We start from the raw sequence: 26,920 nt of genomic DNA on the forward strand, positions 1-26,920 counted from the left end.
CATCTCCAGCTTCTGCCCATTACCTCTCCTTAATATTTCAAGGACACCTCTTCTCTCCATTCCAGTGTGCCTTCCCCTTGGCACTAGCGACGCATTGGGCTAGATGGTTCTTCACTATGGAAGGCTGTTTAATAGCACTGTAAGTGTAGACTATTTAGCAGCATCTTGGCCTCTTCCCACTAAAGGCAGTAACACCCCAATTTTGACAACCAAAACTACCAGATACCTCCCAGGTGACAAAGTAGCCCTGTCCCATTCCCACTGACATTTCTCCATCACTCTAGTTAAGGCAAATGTCATCTATTTCCTGGGCTCACAGCACCAGGCTCCTCTTGGGCTCCAACTGCCTTCGGGATGCAGCCTAAATTCTTCAGCACAGCTTCCAAGGCCTGCCACAATGTGGCTTCTGCAGGCTCTCCAACATCATTTTTTGCCCTCCCTCCTTTGCACTTTATGCCCCAGTGGGCATAGGTAATCACCATTACCTGTGATTGGGAGCACACAATATGCTGTTCTCTGTCTGTATGCACTAAACCAGCTGTTCTTTGATTTGTGATTCCCTTATTTCCCTATATAACTGACAATCTCTTATGTTTCCTTCAAAAGTCTTTTCGAGTGAGTATAGGAAGCCTAGTCTTGTCACCTGATACACAAAAGCACTCTCTCCCCTGAGGGTTCTCTGTTCATTGAGTACACATCTACTTGTGTCATAATTTATTTGCTAATACATCTGTCTCTGTCACTAGACTCCTTGAGGCCAAGGACTGTGACTTAGTTTATGTTCCTACTACTTATCATAGTACTAAGTACTTAGTAGGTGCTTATTGAATACTTATTAAATTGATGACTTTCTTTTCTACTAGTGATGAAATACTCTCCCCCACACCCTTTTTAATTTTTATTTTGAGACAAGTTCTCACTATGTAGTTCAGGCTGACTTTAAACTCACTGTGTAGCCCAGGCTGGCCTCAAACTCATGGTGATCCTCTTGCCTCTGCCTCCCAAGTGCTGGGATTACAAACGTCCACCACCATGCCCAGTTCTCCTCCTTTTTAATCTCTAGCCCTCCATGATGCCGAGAACAGAACATGACCCAAAGCAGATGATCAATTAAAGCTGACTGAATTTAACTGCTGTCCCACAGAGGGCCTCTTAACCCTGACCACTTAACCTACAATCCCTCTGGTTCCTCCCTGGATGCCAGCCCTCTTTCCTCCCCCAGACCTTTGATGAGGCCACTGGCAGCACCAGGAATGCCCTGGATCTCCGTGACATTGTTTCGGGTGAAGTACTCATCACAGGTGGCATTGAGGAAGCGGGAGGAGCAGAAAAGGCCCCAGAGCTGCGTGGTCACCGTCTCATTTCCTTCCCAAGCCAGCTTGGCACAGACATCAAAGCCATGGCGAGACAGTGTGCGGTTCCCCAGAAGGCAGATCCTAGGGAAATAAATAAGCAAGGAAGATGGGGAGGGACATGATTTTGCCCTGACTTCAAAACAAAAAAACTTTTGGGGGACCTTTAAAAACACAGATACCAGGGACCCACATCCAGAGAGTCTGTTTTAATTTGGATGGAGCCCAGCAGAGGTCTTCAAATGATTCTGATGTGGCGCCACGGTGGAGAACCACTACATTAGCAAGATGCCCTTTCAGCACCATGGACAACGGTCTCCAGGAGCTGGTCTCTTGGCCCGTGGAATGGAGGGGACGCTGCCCTAGGAAAAGTGGCAGAACCAACAGGGATCTGAGCCCTGAACCCTCTCTTCTCTGTCCGTTCCCATCCTGGAGAAGTTTTCCGACACTAAGCTTGTTCCATTCCAAGAGATTATCCCATCCAGGAAATTTACCCCTACCCCTTCAGAAGTTATTTTCATTAAGTTGTTGTTGTTGTTGTTGTTGTTGTTGTTGTTGTTGTTGTTGTTGTTACTGGGGATTGAACTCAGGACCTTGTCCTTGCGAGGCAGGCAGCAGAACCACTGAGCTAGATCCCCAGTCCATTTTTATTAAGTTCTTAAGGCCACCCCACTAGCAAGCTGTTGACACTCACAAGGAAAATTGTCCCTGCCCCCAGAAAAGTTATTCCACTCTGAAGAAATTGCCCTCAAACCAGGGGAGATTTTCCCTCCTAAGGCAGGTGGCTCCCATGACCCACATCACTCAGACTCTGAGAGGTGGGGATAGAGGGCTTGGTGGAGACCGGTATAGAGACCCTGAAATGGAGCCAGGGAGAGAAGAGGATAATGCCTTGGGCTCAGAGAGGCGGCACTCACGGGAAGTTGGGTGGGTCAAAGGCAGACTTGATGACCCCAGCATAGATGGCCAAGATGGAGAGGATGACACAACCCAGGAAGACCAGGGCAAACTTGTTGACATACTTGACGCCCACAAACACCACGGTGGCCATACAGGTGAGCACACAGGTGCCATACACACGCATGTTGTTCAGCATGGCTGCTGCCTCCCCGCTAGCATCTTCTGCCTTGAAGATGGCCATAGCTGGGAAGAGATAAGCCTGCGGGAAACAGACAAGAAGGTCAGGCAAGTGGCCCACCAAGGACCAGCTGAGGACATAGTCTAAAATTTGGGGAGGGCTTCAGGGAAAACGGAATACTTGTCACAGCACATCACATAGTGTAGTATGGGAAGTGACACTCAGTAATGGGGGAAGGGCTAAGTGAGGCCTGGCCTGGCCTAAAGGGCTATGGTGCAATTTTTTAACAATGGCAGTGAAAAGATGTTAGGAGCAATTATTTATTTGTATTCTTTCATTCTGAATTATTATTAATGATTATTTATTGTTTTATTATTTCTAATAGAAAGATGGAAAAAAGTTAAATGTTCGTTACTTGAGGTTGGGTAAAGAAATTATTTTATTCCCACACAAGCTGGGAAGCTGTCAAAAATAATGGCACAGGGCTGGGATGTATCTTAATGATAGATTGGATACTTAGCATACACATAAGATCTGGGTTTGATTCCCAGCACCAAAAATAGAAAACTTTGTTATGTTACATTAGGTGGACAAAATCAAGTTTTTTTTTTTTTTTTTGGTACCGGGGATCGACCTCGGGACCTTGCGCTTGCGAGGCAGGCAGAGGCACCACTGAGCTAAATCCCCAGCCCTCAGTTCTTTTAAAATATCTTATTTTCTCATGTTTATAAATTTATGTGTGAAAATATTTATATACTGTGCATTGTATCTGTGTGTGTGTTTGTAGGAACATCAAAATGTTAACAGTGCTTTTCCCTGTATAATTGAACTGTGGATAATATTTACTCTTTTTGTACATCTGTATTTTCTAAAATTTCTATACTAAATTTCATGTTTATGTTGATACAAAAGTTATTTTCACTTACAAATGATATTCATAGAGAGCATTTTCAATAATTTGGGAAATTTTTAGGGTATGAAGTTTTACTTTACAAAGACAGATACCATATCACATAGAAAAATAAAAACTCAAAGGAAATATACCAAAATGTTCAATGGTGATTTTCTTTGGGTGATTGTTTTTCTCTCTTACATTTTTCTTTACTTTGATATTTTTCCAATTCTATGCAATAATATAACTGCTATTTATTTATTTTCAGTGCTGGGTACCAAACTCAAGACCCTGCGCCTGCTAAGCAAGTGCTCTATCACTCAGCTACATACGGTGCCCCAAATTTCTTTTATAACACATTTTAAAATATTTAATTTCTTAAAAGTCACAGGGGGCTTATTATTCTTCCCTCACCATTTGGTCCCTCAGACCTTTGACTTCCCATTCATTCTTTCCACCCTTGCTTCCTTCTGTCTTTCCTTGAAACGAGGTGCTTCTGCACTTCCATTCTACTTCTCCAAGGCAGTGTGGTGCTCAGACACAGGCTTTGGCATCAGAAAGACACAGGTTTGTGTCCTTCCAGATGTTCCTTAAGTTCTGTGAGCCTTGCTTTCCTCATCTGTAAAATGGCTACCTTCTAACTCATGAGAGGGTTATCTGGGTAAAACTAAATGATATACCACAAGCCTTGGGGCTTGCAGAGAGTAAGCCCCTCTATAAACCAGAGAACTCTCACCAGCACCCACCCTACAGAAAAGCAGGAAGAACAGAGACCTAAGTCAGCATCTCTGTCCTTCCAGCACAGCCTATCAGTTGCTGCTCCTCACAGATCTCCCTGGACAGGTCCTTGCATGACTTTGCCTGTTTGCAGCCCCGTAGCTATCAGTCCTCTACAGTTCACATCCTTGGAGTACTCAGCACAGCCCCTGTGTGTGGCAGGCAATCACAAAATGGCAACTACTGCGTGGCTCTACTATTATTATTTCTACCATTATTTCAACCCACCTTCTGCCACCTCCCGGATAGCCGAGTGACCTTCAGCAAATCGTCCCATGTCTCTGAGCTTGTCATTTGCAAAATGGCCATCATAATACTTAAACTTTGGAAGGATTCAAGATAATGACTGTAAAGCACTTGGAACTGTGCTGAGAGCTCAGTGGGTGCCTGATAAACGACAGCTGTCTGTGTTACATAATTATTGTATCTTGTCTCCCCAACTAGACTGGGGACTTTTTCAAGACAGAACCACATCCGATTCTTCTTTGGCCTTACTGAGTGGCCTGCCCTACAGGAGGTGCCCATAGAGTGTTGGTTAATTGGCTGACAGCCTGGGACCCCACACCTCCTCCTCCTCCACCCCTCTCACCAGCAGGATTTCGATGGTGCCCAGGATGTACATGGCCCCAGCAAAGGTAGTGCCCAGGTAGAAGCAGAGGCCCACGGCGCCCCCAAACTCTGGGCCCAGAGATCTGGAAATCATGTAGTAGGAGCCACCAGCTGCAGAAAAAGCCTAGTATCAGCAAGAGGGTGGTGAGGCACTGGGATGCTCTAGGGGGTGATGGGGGCTCAGTGACAGAAAATAAAAGAGGGCTGCTCTGGGCTTCAGGCTGCAGCCCCCAGAAAGGGGACTGTTGGGAGACCCAGCCAGCCTCTCTGCATGGATTTTGCAGTGCTAATTTTCATGGTGCTAATTACCCCTGTAAGGAGGTCATGGCTCAGAAAATGGAATGGTGGAGAGGAGGGTCTCGGGCTGAGGGTGGAGGGCTGCCGTTCCCTATTCAACACCAGCCACTGCCTCCCTTGCCCACCCAAATGAGCTCCTCCTCCCAACCCTAAACACCCACAGCCCAGTCCCCCGGTCTGCAGTATTGCTTCTCTTGGGTCTTGATGACCCTCAAAGCCCAGGGCCCTGTCCCTTCCTCCAACCGTCAGGTCCCTTCCTCCAACCGTCAGGTCCCTTCCTCCTCCCCAGAGACCCCAGTCACATACCAGGCACAACGCCATTGGTTGCAATTGCACTCATTGAGATGGCTGTGAGCATCGTCTGTGAGGAAAGAGGTCATCAGAGCAGCAGCTGCTGGGGGCCACGGTGGCCTGGGTAGAGGCCAAACTGTGTACCCCATAAACACCAGCCAAACCCGCAAGTTCTCTTCTCTGAGCTTCTTCCTGGGCCTGTTCCAACTTTGACTCCTGTCAAGTCCTTCTTCTCATGAAAACCTCTTATTCACCTCGTGAATGGAAGGGGCAGAAGCTACAGCACCAGAGAGCTCTGGAAACCCCAGCTTGGCCCCTGACAAGCTGCATGGCCTGAGGCTTCACTTCTCTCGTCCTCATCTCTTCATCTACAGAATAGCAGAACAGCTTCTCACTGGCTACCTCACACGCAGAGCTGTCTGAAGGTTACGTGCGAGGACACCTACATGTGTCAAGAAAGTGGTATTTTCGAGAGGATGGGAAGGATCCAGTTAGAGTGTTATTTGTGATACATAATCTCATTCTTTGTATGAAATGGGGCCTACCAGAAGGTGACTAATATGGGATTATAGGTGAATTTGTTTTCCCTACACATATCATTTTCATGAATTAATCTGCATTGCTTGTGTCATTAAACACACACACACACACACACACACACACACACACACAGATCCAGGTGAAACCTAGTTAGTAGCCATCAGGACCAAGCCTCTGAGAGGCAGGAGGGGCCAGTCAGACCTAACTCACTCTAAAGATCATAAGCAGTGGTTCCTACAAAACACTTAGGGCTCATGCTGCCCCCTCCCCCCTCCCATGCCCAGGCCTCTGCCAAACCCCAGGTGTTGGGACGGGGTCACTCACACAGGAGCAGCAGATGAAGACCATGCAGAAGGACTCCATGATGCCTGCAATGCCCACCACCCAAGTGAGCCGCAGGAAGAGGATGACACCAAAGATGTTCTGCAGGCATGGGAGGTACACGCCCATGAAGGTGCCCATGCGTGGGGCCTGCCAGGGAAGCCAACATCAGTCTCTGCAGTCCCTATTCGTTACCAACACCTCAGCCCACTCCTCCTCCATGTTCCTCCCTCCACGCTCCCTCCTCGGCCCTTCATCCCTCTTCCCTCTGATCTTTGTACCCTTTCCTTCCTCTCCCTCTGCCTCCACTATCCATCTTCAAGCCATGTCCCCCCTCCGCCCCTCCATCTCCACCCTTCACCTCTCATGCCTTCTCCTCCCCCAGGCCCCAGTCCCACCCCTTTGCCTCCATCGCCCATCCCTCCGTTTGGATACTGTTTCTCTCCCATCTTTCCTCCCCCATCCCTTCTCCTCAGGCCCCACCTGCACGGGCTTCTTTTTTCCACCCTCATTGTTTTCTGCCTCTTCGTGCTCCCTACTTCCCTGGGGCAAGTTGGTGTAGTTGGCCAGGCCACTGAGCAGGGAAGAGACCATGGGGCTGGTGTCCATCTCCTCCTACAGAGGAAGGGTGTCAGTGTGTTAGGAGGCTGGGGGTCCACAAGAGGGGTGGGGTGAGCTGGATGGTAGCGGGCAGAGGGTGGGGACAAAAGGGTCAAACCACTGAAGTTAGAAGACGGGAAAGGAAGAGGAATAGGCAGGGGGGACAGGAAAGAGGACATGGTGGGATGAGGAGAGTGGAGCAGGGAGCAGAGCGGGTAAAGCCAGAGAGGAAGAAGGAGGGACAGGGGAGGGCGAAGGAAGAAGGCGAACATAGGGAGGGATGGAGAGGGAAGGAAGGAGCAGCTGGTGGACTGGGAGGATCAGTCCTGGGGGGGGTCCAACAGCCCTAGCAGCCCACCTCAAACAGGGCCATGTTCTTCCCATCATACTCCTTTCCTTTCTCTGTGTCCGTGCTGTTGATGAAGGGACTGCTTTCCTTGGGGTTGCCATCACCTGAGAAGGCAGAGGAGTCAGGAGTCTGGCACAAACTATTTGTCCTCCATCCACTCTGGCACATAGTTGTACAGCCACTTTAACTCTCTGAACCTTGGTTTGCACAGTGGGAAAAATGGGGCTTATACTACCTTCTTTGCAGGATTTTAGCAGACAGCATGAGCATAGAGCCCAATACGCTGCCTGGCATGTACTGCATATTTAATGGACATGTGAGTGCTTCCTTCCTCTGGAGAGAACCCTACTTCATTCACCAGGGAAGCCCAAGACTCTAGAGTGCCACTGTGGAACACAACTAGGTCCATCCTGGAGGGGTAGGGTGGATACGTGTTCTTTCTTGAGGAGCAAGACAGAGAACACTGCGGCCTGAGACTCCACCTGAGGATACTCCACCACTCAGAAAAACACCCCTTGTGCCATATCTTATACCTCTCACTCATCTCAAACAGTTGAATGCCCCCCAACTGCCATTACTGGCATGGGCAGAGAGGGAGCAGAGAACAGAATAAGACATCATCCCTGCCCTTAAGGAATCAACTAAGGCCAGAGGAGACAAAGCAGCAACCAGGAATTTCCAAACCAGATTGCTAGAGACTAGGAGATGAGATGAACACGGCACTGGGAACACAAGAGCCTGGCCTGGGAGGCCACAGAAGGCTTCCCAGAGGAAGTGACGTGTCAGCTGTGAACTGAAGGATGAGTAAGAGCTAGGCGGGGAGGGAGGCAGGGAGGGCATTCCAGGCAGAGAGATCAGCAGAACATCGTGTTCGATGGCCCAGAAGTGAGAGTGAACAGAGTGGGGTAGAGAAGCTCAAGTCTGATCCGGCTGGAATCTGAGGAAGGAGCGAACTGGAGGCTGCAGAATGAAGAGTGGTGTGGGGAAAGATGAACCTTGGAAGGTAAGTGTGGACAGGGTCCTTAAGCAATTAGCAGGCCATCTTAAAAACCTGGTCCTCACCCAGAGGGCAATGGACAGCCAGTGAAGTTTCAGGCAAAGAAGTGCCATGAGCAGACTTGTGTTTTAGAACAATCATTCTGGCAGGAAATGTAAAAATTAGAAACTTTCAATAATGCAAGCACAGGCTGATAAATACCCAGACCAGAGCAATACGGAGCAATTACGGGCACATTTCTGTGCCGGATAAGTGGGGAAAGGGGCAAGAATCTAGCATAATGCCTAGAGTTGCTAGCAGGGATGAGGACGTGGGTGGTGGTATTTCCTAATAAATTTGGAGAGTAGATTAGCAGGAGTCTGGAGGTAGGACAGGTACTGTATTTAGTTAAGGGTGAGGTACGGTAGGGAATTCACATAGATACATCCAGAAGTCACCTGGATATATGTATGGATCGGGACTGAGGCTGGGTGGGAGAAAGGGAGAATCCTATGTAAATGTGTGTGGTAAGTGTGTCAAGCCACGTGCCTCCGGGAGATCACTCAAGGAGAAAGTCTCTTGGCATCAAGGGAAGAGTCCTTTAAGAAGACATAAAAGGCCTCCATGGCTGTGGTGGCCCGCACCTGTAATCCCAGCACACTGGGGCCTGAGGCAGGAGGATTACAAGTTCAAGGCCAGCCTGGGCATCTCAGCAAGACATTGTCACCAAAAAAAGAGGCCTCCACAGGCACATTCCCTTGTTCCCAGCCATCAGCCTTCCAGAGCAGGACCTCTCCCTGTTTTAAACACAATGCCGTCCTAAAGACTGGGGCAGAGGGAAGTAATCCCTGAAATCCGCCACCAGCCAGTCTCCTGCCACTACCTCCACCTCAAATGTGAGTTCCTGGGAATCCCATCCTTCTCTTGGGCACCCAGCACACAATAGATGCTCAGGAAACGGTCTTCTGAGGTAAATTCCCCAGGGTCTCCCTCTCTGACCCCAAAGTTTCCCTTTCTGACCCCAAGGTTTCAAAATAGCTGTCTGGGGCTGGAGAACAGGAAAAGTAAAAGTGAGATGAGTACCCCTCCCTTCCCTTTTAAAATGTTGAAAAGATGCTTTCTGTTCTCCCACTATTGTGGGGACCACAGAGGCTGATAGGACATAATGGTTAAGGAAAAGAGCAGGGGTAGGAGAGACCGAGGTTCCAGGCCCAGCTGTGTCTTCCCCTTGAGCAAACCCCTTTTAAGCTTGTTTTCTCCTTTGCAAAGCGATACTAAAACCACGCTTAACTTATAGAGTGCTTGTGGGAATTAATTGGAATAATGCATATTGTGAGCCATGCACATGAATGTAGCTATAGCTGCTATTCTTACAATTATGATTATTAGCATACCTGGTGCCCGCCCAGCCCAGGCTGCTCTTCCCACACCCCTCCCTCAGCTGCAGGATTTAGGTGTCCTCTGTCTCCTGTGAGGCTGGAGCCCCTCCCAGAAGCATCCCGGTTAGGACCAGGACCAGCAGAAAGGGAGCCCTTCTGCTCGGCCTTTCTTGCCCCCTCCTAAGCCCCTCCTCCTTTGCGGGGTCAGTACCGCGTAGGGGACAGGAAGGGGGCCTTCGGCCTGGAGACCCTGAGCAACTAGGCAGCCCTGCGCCGGTCTCCATGGTGACCGCGCGGGCCTCGAGCGCAGCGCAGAGCCCAGCCTAGCCGGCCACGCGCCCGCAGTCGCTTATGTAACGCGGCGCGCAGCGCGGAGCCAGACTACAGGCCGGATCCCGGCCAGGAGATGAGGGCAGGGGAGGGGGCGGCTCGGGAGGCTTGTCGTGGGTCCCGCCTTTCCACCCGCCGCCTGGGCCGGCCGCCAGGCTCCCGGCCTTGTCAGCCAAGGGCTGATTTCGTCCCCTCCCTGGAACACTGGGCACACTAGTTGAGGGGGATGGGAAGGGAGCTTCTGAGTTCTCAGAGGAATAGGACAGCTAGGGGGAAACTCGTCCTGATTCCCCAGAGCCGGGAGCCAGGCTGATGGGGAAGCGCCCCGCAGCGCAGCGCGGGCCGAGAGAGGCAGGGCCAGACCCAGGCTGAGCCCTCCTGCCCCGCCTGGCCCCGCCCCCGCCCCCTGGGAGCTCTCAGCCCGAAACGGCTTTCAATTAAACTGCGGCGGCCAGAGCTCCCGGGGAGGAAATAGGGTAGCGGCTAGGGCTAAGGAGCCTCCCCTGAGGCCTGGGCCTGGGCCTAAGGGAATCCCTAGGCCAGCTTGGGAAGGGAGAGGGGCCTCAGACTCCCCGGGAAGGAGATCTGCACGCCAGGAATAACATCTTTGAGTTCTTCAGTCCAGAGGAGCCTTCCAGTCAGGCCACCTCCTGGAGGTCAGCATGCAGGTCTTTCCCTACAGCCCCAAGAATCTAGAGTCAGAGATCCTAGGGGCTTTCAGTCCCTCTTTCTTCAGGCCCAGAAAGTCCTCATCATCTTCTACCACCTCCTCCGGGTGCCCTGGAGAGGCCTTCTCCCTCTGGGACCCGGAAGAACTGCTGACTGAGATCTGGTCTCTCGACCCAGGTCCTGGACCCTACGTATGGAAAGACAATCTCCCGATGGCCCTGTTACCTCACTGTCGAACAACTAATGGGGAGGGGCAAGAATCCAAGAGTTCCTAGTTCAACTCCTGTTTCAAACACACAGATGTCTCTTTACAAGGCCTCCGGAGACCCCGTGGGAAGCCCGAGGCCCAGTGAAGTGTTGGGAGAGAGTGGGTCCTGGATGTTTGGGCCATATCCTCTCTGGAAGAACAGAGAGATTACTTCTCAGGCTGAGCCCCTGTCTTAGTGTAGAGGTATCTAAAGGACAGAAGGGAATCCCAGATGGAAATACCCCCTCCTTGGGCACCGCATTGCCTGGCACTGCCACAGACTCGACTTTGCCAACCCCCTCCCCCTGCAGCCAAAGCACGTGGTAGAGGGGCCAGCTGCCCATGAGGTGACCCCAGGGTCACTAGAGAGATGGATGAGCTGGCCAGCTGATAGTTCTGGTTCCTGTATACCACTCAGTCCCAGAGACTAATTGGGAAGAGGGTGGCTCAGTCAAAGGATTGAGGACCCTGATGTCCCCAGCCTCCCCAGCGGCCACCTGGCACTGACTGGGATCCAGGACTGAGAACCTCAGAGCCAAAGCTGCCAGTGTCTGGAAGACTCAGTTCTTTCAGCCCCTGTGGCCCTTTGGCCAACCTCTGGAGAGGTCTGCGGGAGTCTCAGCCCAGAGGGTCAAGCAATGCCCAGGGGAGCGTTCGAAGGCACTGAGCACAGACAGCAGGCGCGGGAGGCGCGCTAGTGCGCAAGGGACGCAGCGCCGCTGGAGGGTGGGGGTGGGGGCGGCTGACATCCGTGATGGATGGCCAAGACCGCTGGGGGCGGCGGGGGGCCTGGGAGCCGAAGGGGGTGGCTGGCCCCGAGGCCTCGCAGCAGGGGAACCGCGGAGGAGGGCGGGGGCAGCAGGAGCAGCAAAAGGACTTGCTCTGAGCCCCTCGGCTTCTGGCGAGTCTCCGCACCCACCGCAGCGCGTCCGCAGTGCCAGCGCTGCTGCGCCCGCCGGGGATTCAGTCACTGGGACCCCATTTCCGAGGCCTCACTAGGAAAGCTGGCAGAGCTAACTAGGAAGACCCCCCTGCCCCGCCCCGGAAACCACACTACCGCCTAGAGGAGCAAGGGGAGGGGGAAGGAGGGAAGAAAGGAGGGTGGTCTTGCTTCCCGTCCTGAATAAGAACCCACGGGAGAGCTAATGAGTGAGGGTGACCCCATAAAGTGGAGCCAGGAATCCACGGAGGAGGGGGCTCCAGCCTGAGGTCGGACCTCGAGAAGCCTTGGGGCAGGGGCCCGGACCGCACCAAGGGGACACCGCAGTTCCGACGAGGGCGGTCATATACCCCCGAGCCCTGTGGCCACCTGTCCCCCCACTTTCCAGCTGGAAGTCTCAAAGCGAGGGACTGCAGCAGACTGCGCCTCCCGGTGCCGCCGGTCCCCTCTCCGCGCCAGGACGCCCGGGTCCCCTCTCGGTGGAAGGAGCCCTGCTCCCGCACGTCGAGCTGCGCGTCAGCCCCTACTACCTCTTGGACCCCCTGCCCACTGCTTCCTCGGCGTAGCCCACTCAAGTCCACCCCCAGCCCGCGGGGAACGACGATCCCTCGGCCTCGGTCCTGCCCGCGGGCGCGGCGCGTTCCAGAACCTCGGACAGCGCCCAGCGCATTCCAATAGAGCGGAGCTCCAGGCCCCGCCGCGGCTGCCGCCGGCCAGTCCTCGGCCCTTCTCGAAGGAGGCGGCCCCCGCTCTGCCTCTCACCCCAGAGCCGACTCCTCTCCCCGCCGCCCCCTCCCCCGCCGCGCCGGACCGCTGCTTACCAGGGTTGGCGCCCCCGTCGCCGTCCTCGCAGTCCGTCAGGTTGTTGAGCATGGTGGCGGCGCGGCGCCGGGCCGGGGATGGCTGCGCAGCTTCGCCCGCGCCCCTCGGCCCGCCTTCGCCGCTCTCGCTCGCTCGAGCTGTCTCGCTCGCTCTCCGCTCCACAGAGGAAGGAGCTGCAGTGCCCGGCGCACACACACTCGCACACGGACACACGCTCACACCCGCGCGCGCCCCCTCTCAGCAGCGGCGCTGCTCACCTCATCCCGTATGCAGGAGGCGTGAGCCGCTGGCGGGGATTTGGGGGGGGCGGGCTGGAGGGAGGGAGGCGAGGGGACAGGGGCGGGTAGAGCGCGCTCGGTGGCCCCCTCACCGGAAAACGGGGGGCTTGCGCGGGTGGGGTGAAGGGGGCGCTGCGGGGGACGGGGCCCTCGCCTCCCTTGAGCAGACGCAGCTCCCCCACCACCACCACTCTCCGGCGCAGGCGGGGCCCGGCACGTGGGCAGGTGCCATCCCGCGCCCTAAAAATAACGGCAGGGAACTAGGTCGCGGCCGCGGGGAGGCGGCCCCGCAGCGGCTGCCTGACTGGGGGGTCTGAGTGACCCCCAGAGGGAAGATGAGGGGGACTAGGGCGGCGCGGGGAGGTGGGGCGCCGTGGACCGTGGGGCCCTGGGGAGCCTGTCTGCAAGGCTACAGAGGCTGGCCCTGAAGGGAGGAGAGCCAGACCTTTCCCCATATATCTGTTCGAGGGCTAGAGCCGGAGACGTGTAGACCCCAGGCCCTGTGAGCAAAGCCCAGGGCCACTCCCTGAGGGTCTCGGGTCGCCCATCTGACTGTTGGGCCCATTCCATCCTAAAATGGGTGGAGTGGGACCTGCTGAGTTCCAGCGAACTCTCCTACTATGCTTAGACGGTCAGAAGGCTCACACCCCAGCCCCAGCACAAGTCCCTGAAGCCCACAGAGGGACTTTCCGACATAGAGTGACCCATGGATGTGGTGCGGGAAGGGAAGGAGGCAGCCTCGAGGCTCCAGGGAGCGCTGACTTTCCACTGGGGATGGTGCGGCCTCCAGGGAGGGTGGGCTGGGCCGGGCTGGCCAGGGGGAGGCTGGGGGAGGGGAGATGAGACCGCCTGTCGGTTGGGAACCAGATTTTCTCCTGGGGCGGGAGTGTCTAATCCGCTGATCCAGGATTGCTTTCTGAGGCTTCCAGAGCTGACAAGCTCTCCATGTTCCTCCCCCTCCGCTGACACTGGCCCCCCAGGAGCTTGATTATACGGGGACACCTCAGCACGGGTGGGGTGAAGGGCTAGCCGCCAGGATGGGGGACATTTCAGGAAGTGGCATTAGAGGTTTCACTCTGAAGCTCTGGAAGACGGGAGGGTAGGAGTAAATTTAGGAGAAGGGTCCTCAGAGTCATCCTAGCTCCCAACGCTGGTCTTCTAAATTCCAGGAGAGTTGTAGGACTGGAGAGGGATCTATTATCTAATTTGAGCTTTCATTTTATAGAGGAAAAACGACGGCACATGGACACAATGCCAGTGAACTGCAGAATCCAGTCTAGAATCCAGTTGTCTTTACTCCAATGTAGGAATCTCCTCAACAGGACTTTTTTTCAATTTGAGACATAATTTTGCTATGCAGTTCAGGCTGGCCTTGAACTCACTTTGTAGCCCAGGCCAGCCACAAACTCACAGCGATCCTCTTGCCTCAGCCTCCTGAGTGCTGAGATTACAGGTGTGTGCCACCATACCCGGCCTCAGAACCTCTTTGCAGTCTAGCTTTGCCTCCAGTAGAAGAAACAAGGATACAGTCATATTCTTGGCTCAGAAAGTCAGAAAGAAGTCTGAGATAGGCGTTCTCCTTTTTATGCTCATGCTCCCGAGGTGCAGGGGTGGAGTGGCCACTGGGCTTGGCTCTGAAGGGGAACCCAGAAGACCTACAAGGGTCCTAAAGGGCCATCCATGTCCGTGGAAACCTCATTTTGACACGGGTTTCAGAACCATGGACAGTGACCGACGCTCACTTGTACACTTTCGTGATGGGTTGGTTGGGTCAACCATGGAGTCTTTGGCAGCTGACTCAAAGGTATTTCTGAGGGATCCACAAAAGTATCAGTCATTTGGTTATGTGGACTCTTCATTGACCCTTTAGGGTAGAGAGCCATTCAGACAAAGTGTGAGCATTGGTACTCTTGACTCCCAGAGAGAAAACCACCAGAGAAAGGGGGGGGGGGGATTATTCTGACTGGTGACAAGGGTTAAAATGTTAAGAAGGTAAGAAGGCCACTTTCCAGGAATTTCTCAGCACTCCACTGCGAATATATACCACCACCATCACCACCAGTGCTATAGTTTTCTACTACTCTGTAGAGATGGGCAGCATAGTAAAACATGCAAGGTGCACTCCTGCCAATCCAAAGTTTATGGTAATCCCAAGTCTAGGTTGTTCTCCTGAGGGTATTCTCATTCATTTGTGGCCAGAGCTAGTGCCACTGTGACCACTCAGGAAATGAGCCTAACCATGGGGAAACCTATATCCCTAGGGATATGGATGAGGTAAGAGTGATTCCTCTTCCCCTGGCTCCCGTGTCTGTCCACCTTTACCAGAGTTCTGACCTTGGGAGTCACCTGCAATAGCGGACAGAGTGGTTCTGTCTTCTGCCCCAGAATTCTATGGATTTCTGGGCAAAATCAAGTTTCTGTCTCTGGACCTCAGTATCTCTATTTATAAACTGTAAACATTAGGCTACATAAAGGTATTTATTCCTGCTCCCTGTTACTCTCATATTAAAACCACAGAGGGGGCCAGCGATTTAGCTCAGTGGTTCTGCCACCTGCCTCGAAAGCCCAAGGACCCGAGTTCGATCCCCGGTACCAAAAATAAATAAATAAAGCCACAGAGCACTTCCTGAGAAGCCCAGACTAAGTTAGGAGACAGTTCCAAGAGGAGACCTCAGCCCTTCAGTTACTCCTCACCTCAAGGAGACTGGGCTCTGGCCTCAGGCCAACCCTCTATCAGAGGCTTTGAGAAAGCCCACTGCAAGTACCTCTATACTGCCACTGGTCTGTAAGAGGGGGTCTTCAGCTCTGACTTCCAAGGACCCAGCTACCTGATCAGCATCCCTTCCCCACCTAGAGCCCCAGGGAGATAGAATGCTGGAGGGCCTCAAAAGCAACACAAGTTGCAGAGCTGGGCAGGGTCCTATTTTTGAACTCTGAGTTTCTAAAACTCATACCCCCTCCCACCTTATGTTTCTATGAGAGGAAAAAGCTCAGAGAAGCTGCCTCCAGGGTATCAGGATTGGAGAACTGAAGGAGACTTTATGAATTTTTTCCCACTCATCACTTATGGTGAAATTAGAGTCTAGAAATGGAAATGGAATAGCAAGAATTTTCTTCATGGGGTAAACTTGTGACACTGGGGACTAGAACCCGACTCCTTGACTTCTTCTATCCCAGGCCTCCATTCACTGAATCATGACAGGGTCGTTCAGAAGGAAGCTGGACCCACCTGACTAGTCCTTCCTCCCCAGGAAGCAGGCAAGATGTTCACCCTGTTCCATCCTCATCTCCACAGCATTGCCCCCACACCCTACCCATCTGCCCTCAGCTGTGGCCTCACAGAACCAAGGCCCTGAGTTCTCTCCCTCACTCTTCTTCTCCTCTACCCACATCCCCCACTCTCCAGATCGAAAACCCTTGCAATGGGTTGAGAAGTCCAGCACACAGCACCCCGCACACACAGGGCTCACCACAGAGCACAGCAACCACCACTGTCTCCGTGGCAACCGGGGGCTTAATTAACAAGCTGCAGCCCTGTCACTATGGCAACAGCACCCCAACAGCCCCCCATTCCCCTGCAGACTCAGTCCATCTTCCCTCTTTCCCAATCCAGATCCCTTCTTGCTGCACCCACCCCCACCCCCACCCCACCTGGAGAGCTGAGGCCTGCAGATAGCTCTGGTTCATTGAGAAGAGAGGAAAGGAGAGGAGGGGGATGAGAGAGAGAGAGAGAGAGAGAGAGGCCTGTCACCATGGCAACTGCAGCCCTGTTCATAACCAGTTTGTTGCCATGGAGATTCCTAGGGCTCACCTTGGGCTGAGGTACTGGGCAGTGAGGTTCTGAGTCCTGGCTTGAGGATGAAGCAACTAGAGAACTCCTTGGACAGAGGAGCTCTCCAGAGAAGATAGATATAAACCAGTAGCAGCATCATTCTTCCCAATTTACAGATGGAGAGACTGAAATATGAGGTTTGCGTCTGAGTGAGGCAGATAGTTCTGCCCTTCTATATCTTAAGTAACTAGCATTCTTAAGGCTGAAAGGACCCTCACTCAGCTTCTGGTCAACTCATCAATGCTAAATATGAGTAAACTGAGCCTGGAGAGGGGGAAGCAATGAGCCCAAGGCCACACCATAGCACCTGAGCTAGAGCATGGATGGACCGTATTGTAGTCTGGCTCCAACCTCCTATCATAAGTTAGCTCCCTCTCCCTCCATGGGGACACATCCCAACTCCTCACCAGGCCCAGTGCTCTGCCCAGTGTCCTGGGGCATGGTGGGGGTGAGTAAAAAAATGGGGACAAGGGGCCAGGGATTTAGTTCAGTGGTTCTGCCTCCTGCCTCACAAGCGCAAGGTCCTGAGTTCAATCCCCGGTACCAAAAAAAAAAAATGGGGGACTAGCTCAGAGTTCTAACAACTGATGCTACGTCCAGTTCTATCCAACCAAGGCACCATCAACCTTCCCATGGTATAGGTGTGGGCTGTAGGATAAGGTTAATGGTAGAGTTGAGGCTCAACCTGTGACTTGCTTCTTCCACCCCTTGCAGGTTGTGTTCCCAAGGATACCTGATCTCCTGGCAGCAGGAAACACTCAAGGGCAAACAGCATTCTCTTGGCCTAGAGTAAAAGATCATGCTCACACATACGTGTGCCCTGAAAATCTCCCCCAACTCTTCCCAATCTTACATAGGTCCCCTCCCTCCCTTTGGATCTCAGGAAAAGAAGTGGGGAGAGGATCTCTTTGGGGGCAGAAGACTGACCCAGAACAGCTGTAGAAAAGACACTACCAGATACTGAGCTACTCTGGAGAGACTTTCTCTAGTTCCCCACGCAAGGGCCTTCAAAGAGGAAGTGCCTGAGGCTGTCTCAGATTAAGAAGTTAAAAGTCACCCAACTCCTTCTTAAGATAGAATTCAAATGCATTCATGCCCACAGGTGCCCACTGCACAGATAAACACAGAAATATGCACACCAGCGTGTCCATCAACACAAAGGCAGTACAGCAACACACATAAGTTCTGACTCATGAGGACCCCACAGGACATCAGAGCTAGTGTGGGATGCTCTCTCAAGACTCACACACTCACCCTCTGCCACCAGCACACAGCATTCTAGACTCACATCCATTTTGTATGCACACCTGCACACCTAAAATCTGGGGGCTGTGTATTACTCTGACTGTGCAGAAGCTGGGCAGTCTGAATGGGAAGACTGAGCCATTACCCTGGGACACAGAGGAGCCATCTAATACCCAGGCCAGGATTTAGGAAATGGGAGGAGAAAAGCCAGAGGAGGAAAAGCAGGAGCATAGAGCCACACACTCTTTTACTTTATGACCATTAAAAACTCACTAAATGCCATGCTCTGGGCCTGGAATCAGACACCAAGGCAAAACATGGTCCCTATATGTGAGATGCTCTAATGGAGAAGACATGCAAGTAAAGAACGGTATGTCCACATGTGCTTCAGTGGGTGGGCCGAAGAGGAACGAATACCTTTGCCAAAGGGAAAAGGATTCTCAGAAGAGGTGAGATGAGCTATGATTTACAGAATGAGTAGGCATTTTCCTGGTTTATGGTGTTGGGGGATGAACACAGATAGACCAGGAGCACTTAAGGAAAGAGTTTGAATGACAGACGAAAGGGTTTGGCCTTTATCTACAACAGTGGGCACGTTTTGTGTGCGATGGTTAGAGCATGACTGGAAGTAGGGAGACCAGGGAGAAGGATGCGGCTGTGGCCACATAAGACACAAGGGCTTGGGACCAGAACGTCGGTGATGGACGAGAACAGATGTAACTGGACTCAAGAGCAACTTGGGAGATCGCTATCCAGAACAGGACCAAGAAAGAGAAAAAAGAAAGTGTTGAGAATGGATCCGGATTTCTGATGTTTGAATCTGGAGTCTGTAAGGCCATTGGTGAAAATGAGAAAAGGGGCGCCGGGGATTTGGTTCAGTGGTTCCGGCCCGAGATCCCCGGTACCGAGAGAGAGAGAGAGAGAGAGAGAGAGAGAGAGAGAGAGAGAGAGAGAGAGAGAGAGAGAGAGAGAGAGAGAGAAAAGGGGCAAATTATGGGAAAGATGTAGAGTGGAAGAAGCTCGAAAAATCCGAATGGCCACCTCCAGGAGGTGGTAGGTTCGTGAGGCTGGATCCTGGAAGAAGTCCAGGCCTCGATTTGATTCATTTATCTATACCACCAGGAGATTCGCCAAAGAAACCCCCGGGAACCACTCTAGGGTTTGTGGAGCTTGAATTCGCTCTGGTAAGGGTGAGCTTACCTGCGGCTCAGCAGCGACCCCTGGCGACCCGGGGGGCTACTTCTCCTCCCCGCGCTGGGGTCACTGCAAGCCGACGCCACGCTCCTTCCAGACCTGAAGGGCGCAAAGCTAAGGACAAGTGTCCCCCGCAGGGCAGACCTCGTACGCAATCGAGATCCCACCTCTTTACTGAAGGCCAGAAAGATCCTTCCACTCCTCTCTCCCCTATATCTGGCAGGTAACTTCCATTAAAGAGCCCTGGGCCCGCAAGGACTCCCTAATCCCACCAGAGCTGGCTCCTCTCACCCCTTCCGGAGCTAGAACAGAGAAGTGAGCTGAGTGAGTCCCCGACAGTGGGACTGCCATCCTCTTGGGATCCTTCCTGGATCTAGCTGCCTAGGATCAAACTAACTTTCCTGTTTCCAAACTCGTTCTAGAGATCCCCAGGCGACCGAGACGCCTGCCTGCAGGGAGGCTGAGGACTGGAGGGTCCGCCAGACACTAATGACCCGCTGACCTGGCATCTGGCTCAGGGACTCTGACCCAAGTTCCCTTCCGCCCTTGACCCCACCCCGGACCCTGACCCAATCCTACCCTCCTGGCCCAACCCCTTCCCGCTGGTCCTTCTCTTTCCAGGCCCCCACATCAACCCAGTCCCTCCTCCACCCCTCGGCTCTGGTCCCACCCCTTAATCGTACAGCCCGCCCCTTCCCCAGGTCCGCGCTCTGGGGTCCCCCTGCCTGGTATCCCCCGCCCGCCTGTTGCCCTGAGTCTATTCCCGGCCTTCCTCTAGCCCCTGCATCACTAAGTCATCCCCTCCTTGGCTTCTGGCCCCACCTTCCTCTCTATGGCCCCGCCCACCTCGAGCCTGGCCCCTCCCCTTCACATTCCAGTGCGGGAGCCCCTCTCCCCGCCCTCCCTGGGGGACCCCCGGCACCTAGCCCAGGCCCCGCCCCTTTTCAGCTGCAGGCCTTGGTCCCGCCCACCCTCCCGCCCCTCTCCGCAGCCCCGCCCCCTGCGGCCCTACCTTTGACGTCCTCCCCCGGGAGGTAACGGGGGTCGGCGACCGAATGCCGGCGGGACTCGGGGTCACGGGTTCTTGCGGGCGCCGCTGGGGGCAGCGAGGTGACGGTGAACCTGCGGCTCATGGCGTGGAGAGGGGCCAGCGGCGCGGTGCGGCCCGGCTCGCACAAGTGGCCGCTGCCGGCTCCGGGAGGGAGGAACAGCGGATCCCCCACCCCACCCCCTGCCCGCCGCGCCGCATCGCGCAGGGTCCTAGTGCCCGCTGTGCCCAGCCTCCCTAGACGTGGCCACCTTGCTCCCAGGCCCTGGGCCCTCAGTTCCACTTCAGCGCTGGTGAAGCCCACCCAGCTAAGAGTCATCCTTCACGGGGGGCCTAATGTGTGGTTCCTGCCATCCAGGCCCGCCTTTGCCGGGGTCCTCCTAAACCCTAAACACCTGCAGGAGCTCATGAGAGGAGTATTAGTGAGCAAACACAAAGATAAGATCTCATTTGAGACTGTGGTATATGTTAAGAAGAAAAAATAGTTCCGTGGGGTAATGATTAGGAGGAAGAACTATTATGAGGGGTAGCCTAAGAAAGCCTCCCAGAAGATGTGATATTTGAGTTGAGAACTTACTGATGAGAAGAGCTAGCTATGCAAAAAATGTGGAGGAAAATTCTGTTAGAAGAAAGGGCAAATGCAAAGGCCCTGAAGTGAGCAGGAACCCTAACTATTCAAGAAGCAGCAAGATGGCCATTGTGTCTGGAACAGATGAGTGGGGAAGAGAGTGATAGAAGAGAAGGGAGGAGAGCAGAAAGCAGAGCAAATGTTCTTTCGAAGTCTCTGGGAATTCTTCGGGATTTTTTTTTTTTATTGGTACCGGGGATCAAAGTCGGGACCTTGCGCTTTTGAGGCACTGAGCTAAATCCCCGGCCCTCTTCGGGATTTTTTTTTTTTAATCCACACAGGGAAACTATTGGAAATTTTTTTTTTTTTTTGTACCGGGGATCGAACTCAGGTCCTTGCGCTTGCACAGCAGGCGGCGAAACCACTGAGCTAAATCCCCGGCCCTACTTTTGGAATTTTTTGAATAAGGGAATAATGTGATCTGCTTTATATTTTAAAAAGACCAATCACTCTGGCTGTTGGGTGAACACTGAACTAAAGAAGAGCAGGAGTGGAACCTGGGAATCTAATTAGGAGCCCTCTGCAAACCCCCAGGTGAGAGGTGATGATAAACACCTGGAGTGGTGACAGTCATGTGATTCCAGATAAGTTACAGAACGGCACCTAGCAGGACCTCCTGCTGGTTGCATATGGCATGTGATGGAAGGAACGGCGTACAAAAGAAGCCCTGGTGGGAGTGTAGACAGGCAGAACTACTATGAGTCACATCTACTAAAGCTGGACAAATGCATATATAGATTTTTTTTTTTGGTACTGGGGATCGAACTCAGGACCTTGCACTGCGAGGCAGACACGGTGCCACTGAGCTAAATCCCTGGCCCTCATACATAGATTTTGATACAGAAATTTTACTCCTAGGTATACAGTGGCTCCCCATGTACACTGAAAGATGTTTATGAGTCTTCATAGTGGCTGGGGGTGTGGCTCCATGGTAGAGTCCTTGCCTAGCACGTGCAAGACCCTGGGTTCCATCCCCAGTACCACACACACACACACACACACACACACACACACACACATTTTCACAGGTGTGGCATACACCATAATCCCAACACCTGGAAACCTGAGACAGGAGAATCATGAGTTCAAAGCCAACCTGGGACACATAGTGAGCTCAAGCCCATCCTGAACTGCATAGCAAGACTCTGTCTCAAAAAAAAAAAAAAAATCTTCATTCTGGGTATCTTCCCAAAAGAACTAAAAGAATCATACCACAGCGATATATGTGCACCCATGTTTATAGCACCACAGTTTGTAATAGCTAAAGCTTGGAAACAGCCCAAGTGCCCATCAACTGGAGACTGGAGAAAGAAGATGTGTGCCACAGACCAGCTGCAGTCGATGCAGGGTAGGAAGGGGAGAGGTCTCGGGCCGGCGAGTGAGAAAAGAACCTTCGCAAGCAGTGTGCAGGTTCCCTCTGAGAAGTCTCAGGGTCTGATTTATTTTTATATCTTTAAGCAATGGCTAGGAGGCATTGGGCGGAACATATTTACATTTTAGGTTGCCTTAGCAATTTCTATAGAAATAAAGGTTATTTTTTACTAAACAAAGTATATTTTTCCTAAGCTGATTCATTTCATTGAACATCATAAATACATTTAAAAATTACAATTGTCCCCTTATTTACCCACACCTAAGCAGAACAGAAGGTAACTTAATCAAAATCTCTATATCAGCAGGGATACAAGCAAGATTTAGTTAATTAAATGTCAAACTTGTGGTCGTCAGCTGGCCCTTGAGAAACTGCACAATGGTTAATATAGTTTGCTATTAGCTCTCTATTTTTCTATACCTCTATTCATCTTGCTTAAATGTTATTTGGGTTCATGGTCCGTGAGCAGGAAATGTTTACAGTACTTTGAGAAAAACTGAGTAACTTGCCTCCTTAGTGTATTTATCTGTCTTAACTTTCTTTCTATTTCCCATTTCCCACTGTGTCTTACATCTAAAATCTGTCCTTTCAATCTCTTTATAAGACCCCTTTACTAAAAAGAAAGTCATCAATAGAAGAAAGGAGTTACAGTGTCAGGAAAACAGAGGGAGTTTTAGGAGGGGTTTCTTTAGAAGTGGGTGTGACAACAGAACTGAGAGAAACAGGAATTTGGGACTTTTGAGCCAGATCAGATTTCAATACAACATTGCCAATTTGCCTCATGGAGAATATGTTGTTAGTCACAAATACAATGATTCCTGTGACCAGAGTAACAATTGTAAACATTAGGGCAAGAAAAAATAAAACATGAGGGTACGATGTGTTCCACCCTCCTTTTCCCCCAGCTGGAACTTTGTCAAGCAGCATTGGAGGTTGGTCGGGCTTCGCCAGATGTGGTTTTTTGTTTGTTGTTTGTTTGTTTGCTGTTTGTTTTTTGGTTTTGGTTTTGGTTTTTGGTACTGGGGATCGAACTCGGGACCTTGCACTTGCAAAGCAGGCGACAGAATCACTGAGCTAACTCCCTGGCCCAAAATGTGGGTTTTTTTATAAAATGGAGTACTGCTCAGCCATAAAGAACAAGAAACTAGAGACATTTATAGCTAAATGGATGCATATTGAGACCATACCCTTAAGTGAAATAAATAGGACACATGTGAAAATACCGAATAGTTTCTCTAGTGTGAGAAACGGAAAGTGTAAATAAGGATTAAAATTATTAAAATGAATAATTGATAATTTGAAATAGGAAGAAAAGCTCCAAAAGGGTAGGGGAAATGGGAGGGGTAGGGGAAAGGAAAGAAGGGAAAGGGAAAATTATGAGAAAAAGAAAATATGGAAACAAAGTCTTTGTAAATAAGGAAGGGTGGAGGGTGTGAAGGGAGCAGAGGGAATGGGGAAAAAATAAGAACCAAGATACATCATGTACAGGTACGAGCACCCAAAGATAAAAGTAAATGTATTGTATACCTAAATTGTACCAATACAAAAATTTAAGGAAAAAAAAAATCTTCATAGTGGCATTATTCATAGCAGCCCTAATTTGGAAACCACTCAAATATCTATCAGTAATAAACTAGATAAATTGTAGTGACTTCACACAATGGAACACCACATGGCACTAAGAATAAACAATTCATAATTTATAGAACACATGGATGAATCTCACAAATATAACATTTCACCAAAAAATCTAGATACAAAAGAGTACTGCAGACCTTATAACACTATTTAAATAACATAAAAATAGTCAAAGTCTATTTGAATTTAGAAGTAAGGTAGTAGTGACTGATGGGGAGAAGCAGTAATTGCAAGGGGGCTTCTAAAGTGCTGATAATGTTTCGTTCCTAGTCTAGGTGCTGGTTACACAGTTGCATTGTCTGTGAAATATATATATTGCAATGTACACTTGTAGTAGCTGCACTTGTCTGTATGCTTATGATATTAAAGTAACATTTCTCCACTGGGGGGCCATGTCACTCATCGGGATATTTGGCAATGCTCAGAAAGGTTTTCAGTTGTCACGACTAGAGAGGGGGTGATCCTGGCATCTTGTGGCTAAAGATCACTGGTATCATCTAGCTTGCACCAAGGGTGCCCGACCACGAGCCACAAGTTCACCATCACCTACCTCACTGTATCCTACCCCTATGGTCAGATTTGTGGCAGGACCCTGAATGGGCCTGGCATCTGGCTATGGGTTCTGCTGTCTCTTAGAGAAAGACGTAAAACCTCCTACAATCTACAGCAAAGAATTATCCAGCCTCAAATCTCAGTCATGCTGAAGTTGAAAAACCCTATACTAGAATAAGAAGTTTAAATAATAATTAGTTCCTGGATGTTAGGGTGATCGGGTTTTAGGCTTGACCGAGGATAGATGATAGTTTTATTAAGATGGTAGGGACTGAAGGAGACACAAGTTTGGAAGGCGGTGCCCAAGAGTTGGGTTTGGGCATGTTAGGGCGAGATGCTTATTAATCATTAAAGGAGCAATTGTAGTAGGCAGGTGAGTATATAATGGAGTTCAGAGGAGAAGGTAAGGCTGGCATTATAAGCTTTGGGATCTTTAGCAGAGAGATGGTATTTAAAGCTGTGGGAACTGGGTGTGGTGGCACATGCCTATAATCCAAGCACTCAAGAGGCAAAAGGATTGACAGCTCAAGCCCAGCTTAGGCATCTTAGCGAGACCCCTGTCTCAATATAAAAATGTAAAAGGGTCAGTCAGGGATGTAGCTCAGTGTGAAAGGCCTGGGGTTCAATCTCTAGTAATCGCCCCTGCCCCCCCCCAAAAAGCTATGGGGCGAGCTGAGATCACAGGCAATGAGTGTACAGAATTAAGAGGTTGGAAAGAGGACAGTTCAACCAGTGAGGTGACAGGAGGACCAGAACTCAAGGAGTCCCAGGGACCAAGTGAAGAAGGAAGTTTAGGAAGACGGGCAGGTCAATTCTGACACATATGTGGAGTGATGGGATAGGATGAGCAGAGGTGCTGCTGTGACGTCGGCTGCAGGAGGTCATGAGTGGCTTAGAGACAAGGATTCTGGTGGTGTAGTAGCTGAGAGACAGGTTGAGTGGGTGAGGGGAGAATGGGAGTTGAGGAAATGGAGACGGTGCTCAGAGGCCACACAGGCAGAGGTTTCTTGTGAATGGGCATGGGGGGCAGAACGGTGGAAGACCATCTAGAGGCTGATTAGGAGGGATTTTTTTTTTTTTTTTGGTACCGGGGATCGAACTCAGGTCCTTGCACTTGCACAGCAGGCGGCGGAAACCACGGAGCTAAATCCCCGGCTAGGAGGGATTTTAAAGAAGCACATAAGGAATATTTGTATGTCAGTGAGAGTGGATCCCTGTGGGCAAAAGACAGATGAGCTAAGAGAGGGATTCCACAAGGAATCCCTGAACTCCCCCTTAAACTCCACAAAAGATGATCCAAAAGTTCCAAAAGATGATCAGACCCAACCAAGCCCATCACCTCTGCTCACTCACTCCAACTCACTGTCTTGTGATGTCAAATCTGTACCCCCAGCTCGGAGCGCTGACCTGCCTACATCTAGCCCAGGCCTCCTCCCCTACCTCAACCATTCCAGAATCCTCCCTGCGCCCCCCATCCACCCACTCCCACCACATCCTTGAGTAGCCCTGAGCCATTTGCCCTTCTCCCAAATACCCCCTGCTTTTTCTCTTCTCCTGGCATCTGCAGCAAGAGCCCATTTTCAGATCCTGCAGCCACTGCTCACCAGCTGTGGGACGTTGGGTGAGCCGTCATTCTCAGTGCCTTAGATTCTCCTCTGGAAAGAGGGTGCTGGCGATAACCACAGTGGCGCAGGCCATGGTCACCATCTCGCTGCTTGACACAGCTCCAGTGAAACCGAGACTGTGGCTGAAACCAGGACTCCGTCCGTCCTTTGCTTTCGCTTTCCGCGGTAGTGGTCACCTCGGTGCTGTGCTCCCCGGGAGATCACTGAGAGGATAAAAGTCAGTGCTTTGGAAATGGTTACTAGGCCGGGATTGCGGGAAGAAGTTGTAAATGCATTTACAGAAAAGCCCCTCGCTCCTACCTCCGTGAGTAGTGGGGACGTGACCTCCACAGGCCCTGACTGTACAGAGGGAGATCGGGACATCAACAAACTCATGATGCAGGCGCCCCGCCCCACTGTCCGGCACCCGGTCAGCCTTGGCCAACACCTATGTAACCGCAGGGCACACAACAGTGAGATCTGACGAAACCTGGCCTAATGAAGTAGCCTGACCTTGCTAAGATGCTTTTTGTTCCTTAAAAATAAATTTGGTAAGTTAGCGAGAGTTCACGTAGCACCGGGAAGAGTATCTAGAACTGGGTGGTCCAAAATAGTTTTTAGATGATTTCAGCTTGCTCTTTAACTCTGTTTGAGAACACACTGTGTATGGGCCCACGTGCTTACCAAAGCCTTGTGTAATCAAAACATACATAAGTAAAGTGATTTCGTTATAACTCAGACGGGCAAGCTGAGCTGCCCACCCTCCACTCAGTGTCTCTCATTCTCTCGTCGCCGACTCCACACCTCCTCTCAGGACCTGAACCCGCTGGAGCTGGACTCCGGCACCATAGTACTGGTGCGGGTAAGGTAACAGTAGTGCCTACCCCATAGGATTGTTTTGACTCACGTAAGGACACAGAGCGGGGCCTGCCACGTGGTGCTGTTCGAGGTAGCTACTGGCACATCTGTGTCCACTCCATCTACCCACTACCTTACTCTGGGGGACTGAGTCGCTCCCACCTTCTCACCAGGTGAAAAATGCTGTGCTCAGTATCCTTGC

At 51.5% G+C, this 26,920-nt stretch overlaps 1 protein-coding gene across 3 annotated transcripts in view; it reads right to left on the minus strand.

Annotated features, from left to right (window-relative positions):
* Positions 1-20,216, minus strand: part of Slc12a5 (solute carrier family 12 member 5) — a 37,743-nt gene extending 17,527 nt beyond the window's left edge. For 2 of the 3 annotated variants that reach the window (XM_087197810.1, XM_004858118.4), the window contains exons 1-8: positions 20,031-20,216; positions 7,116-7,210; positions 6,641-6,772; positions 6,161-6,307; positions 5,312-5,366; positions 4,689-4,819; positions 2,270-2,511; positions 1,225-1,436 (exon numbers count right to left, since the gene is read on the minus strand). In XM_087197810.1, coding sequence (XP_087053936.1) covers positions 1,225-1,436; positions 2,270-2,511; positions 4,689-4,819; positions 5,312-5,366; positions 6,161-6,307; positions 6,641-6,772; positions 7,116-7,210; positions 20,031-20,151 — 1,135 coding nt within the window. In that variant the 5' untranslated portion in view covers positions 20,152-20,216. Of the gene's footprint in view, positions 1-1,224; positions 1,437-2,269; positions 2,512-4,688; positions 4,820-5,311; positions 5,367-6,160; positions 6,308-6,640; positions 6,773-7,115; positions 7,211-12,468; positions 12,931-20,030 lie in introns of those variants that run through there. The other variant, XM_004858119.4, reaches the window with a different exon arrangement.
* Between the last annotated feature and the right edge of the window lie 6,704 nt (positions 20,217-26,920).

The sequence above is a fragment of the Heterocephalus glaber genome, unplaced genomic scaffold (genome assembly GCF_053883595.1).
Source record: "Heterocephalus glaber isolate CG9 unplaced genomic scaffold, H.glaber_assembly_v1.0 deba00001673, whole genome shotgun sequence".
Classification (NCBI taxonomy): domain Eukaryota; kingdom Metazoa; phylum Chordata; class Mammalia; order Rodentia; family Bathyergidae; genus Heterocephalus; species Heterocephalus glaber.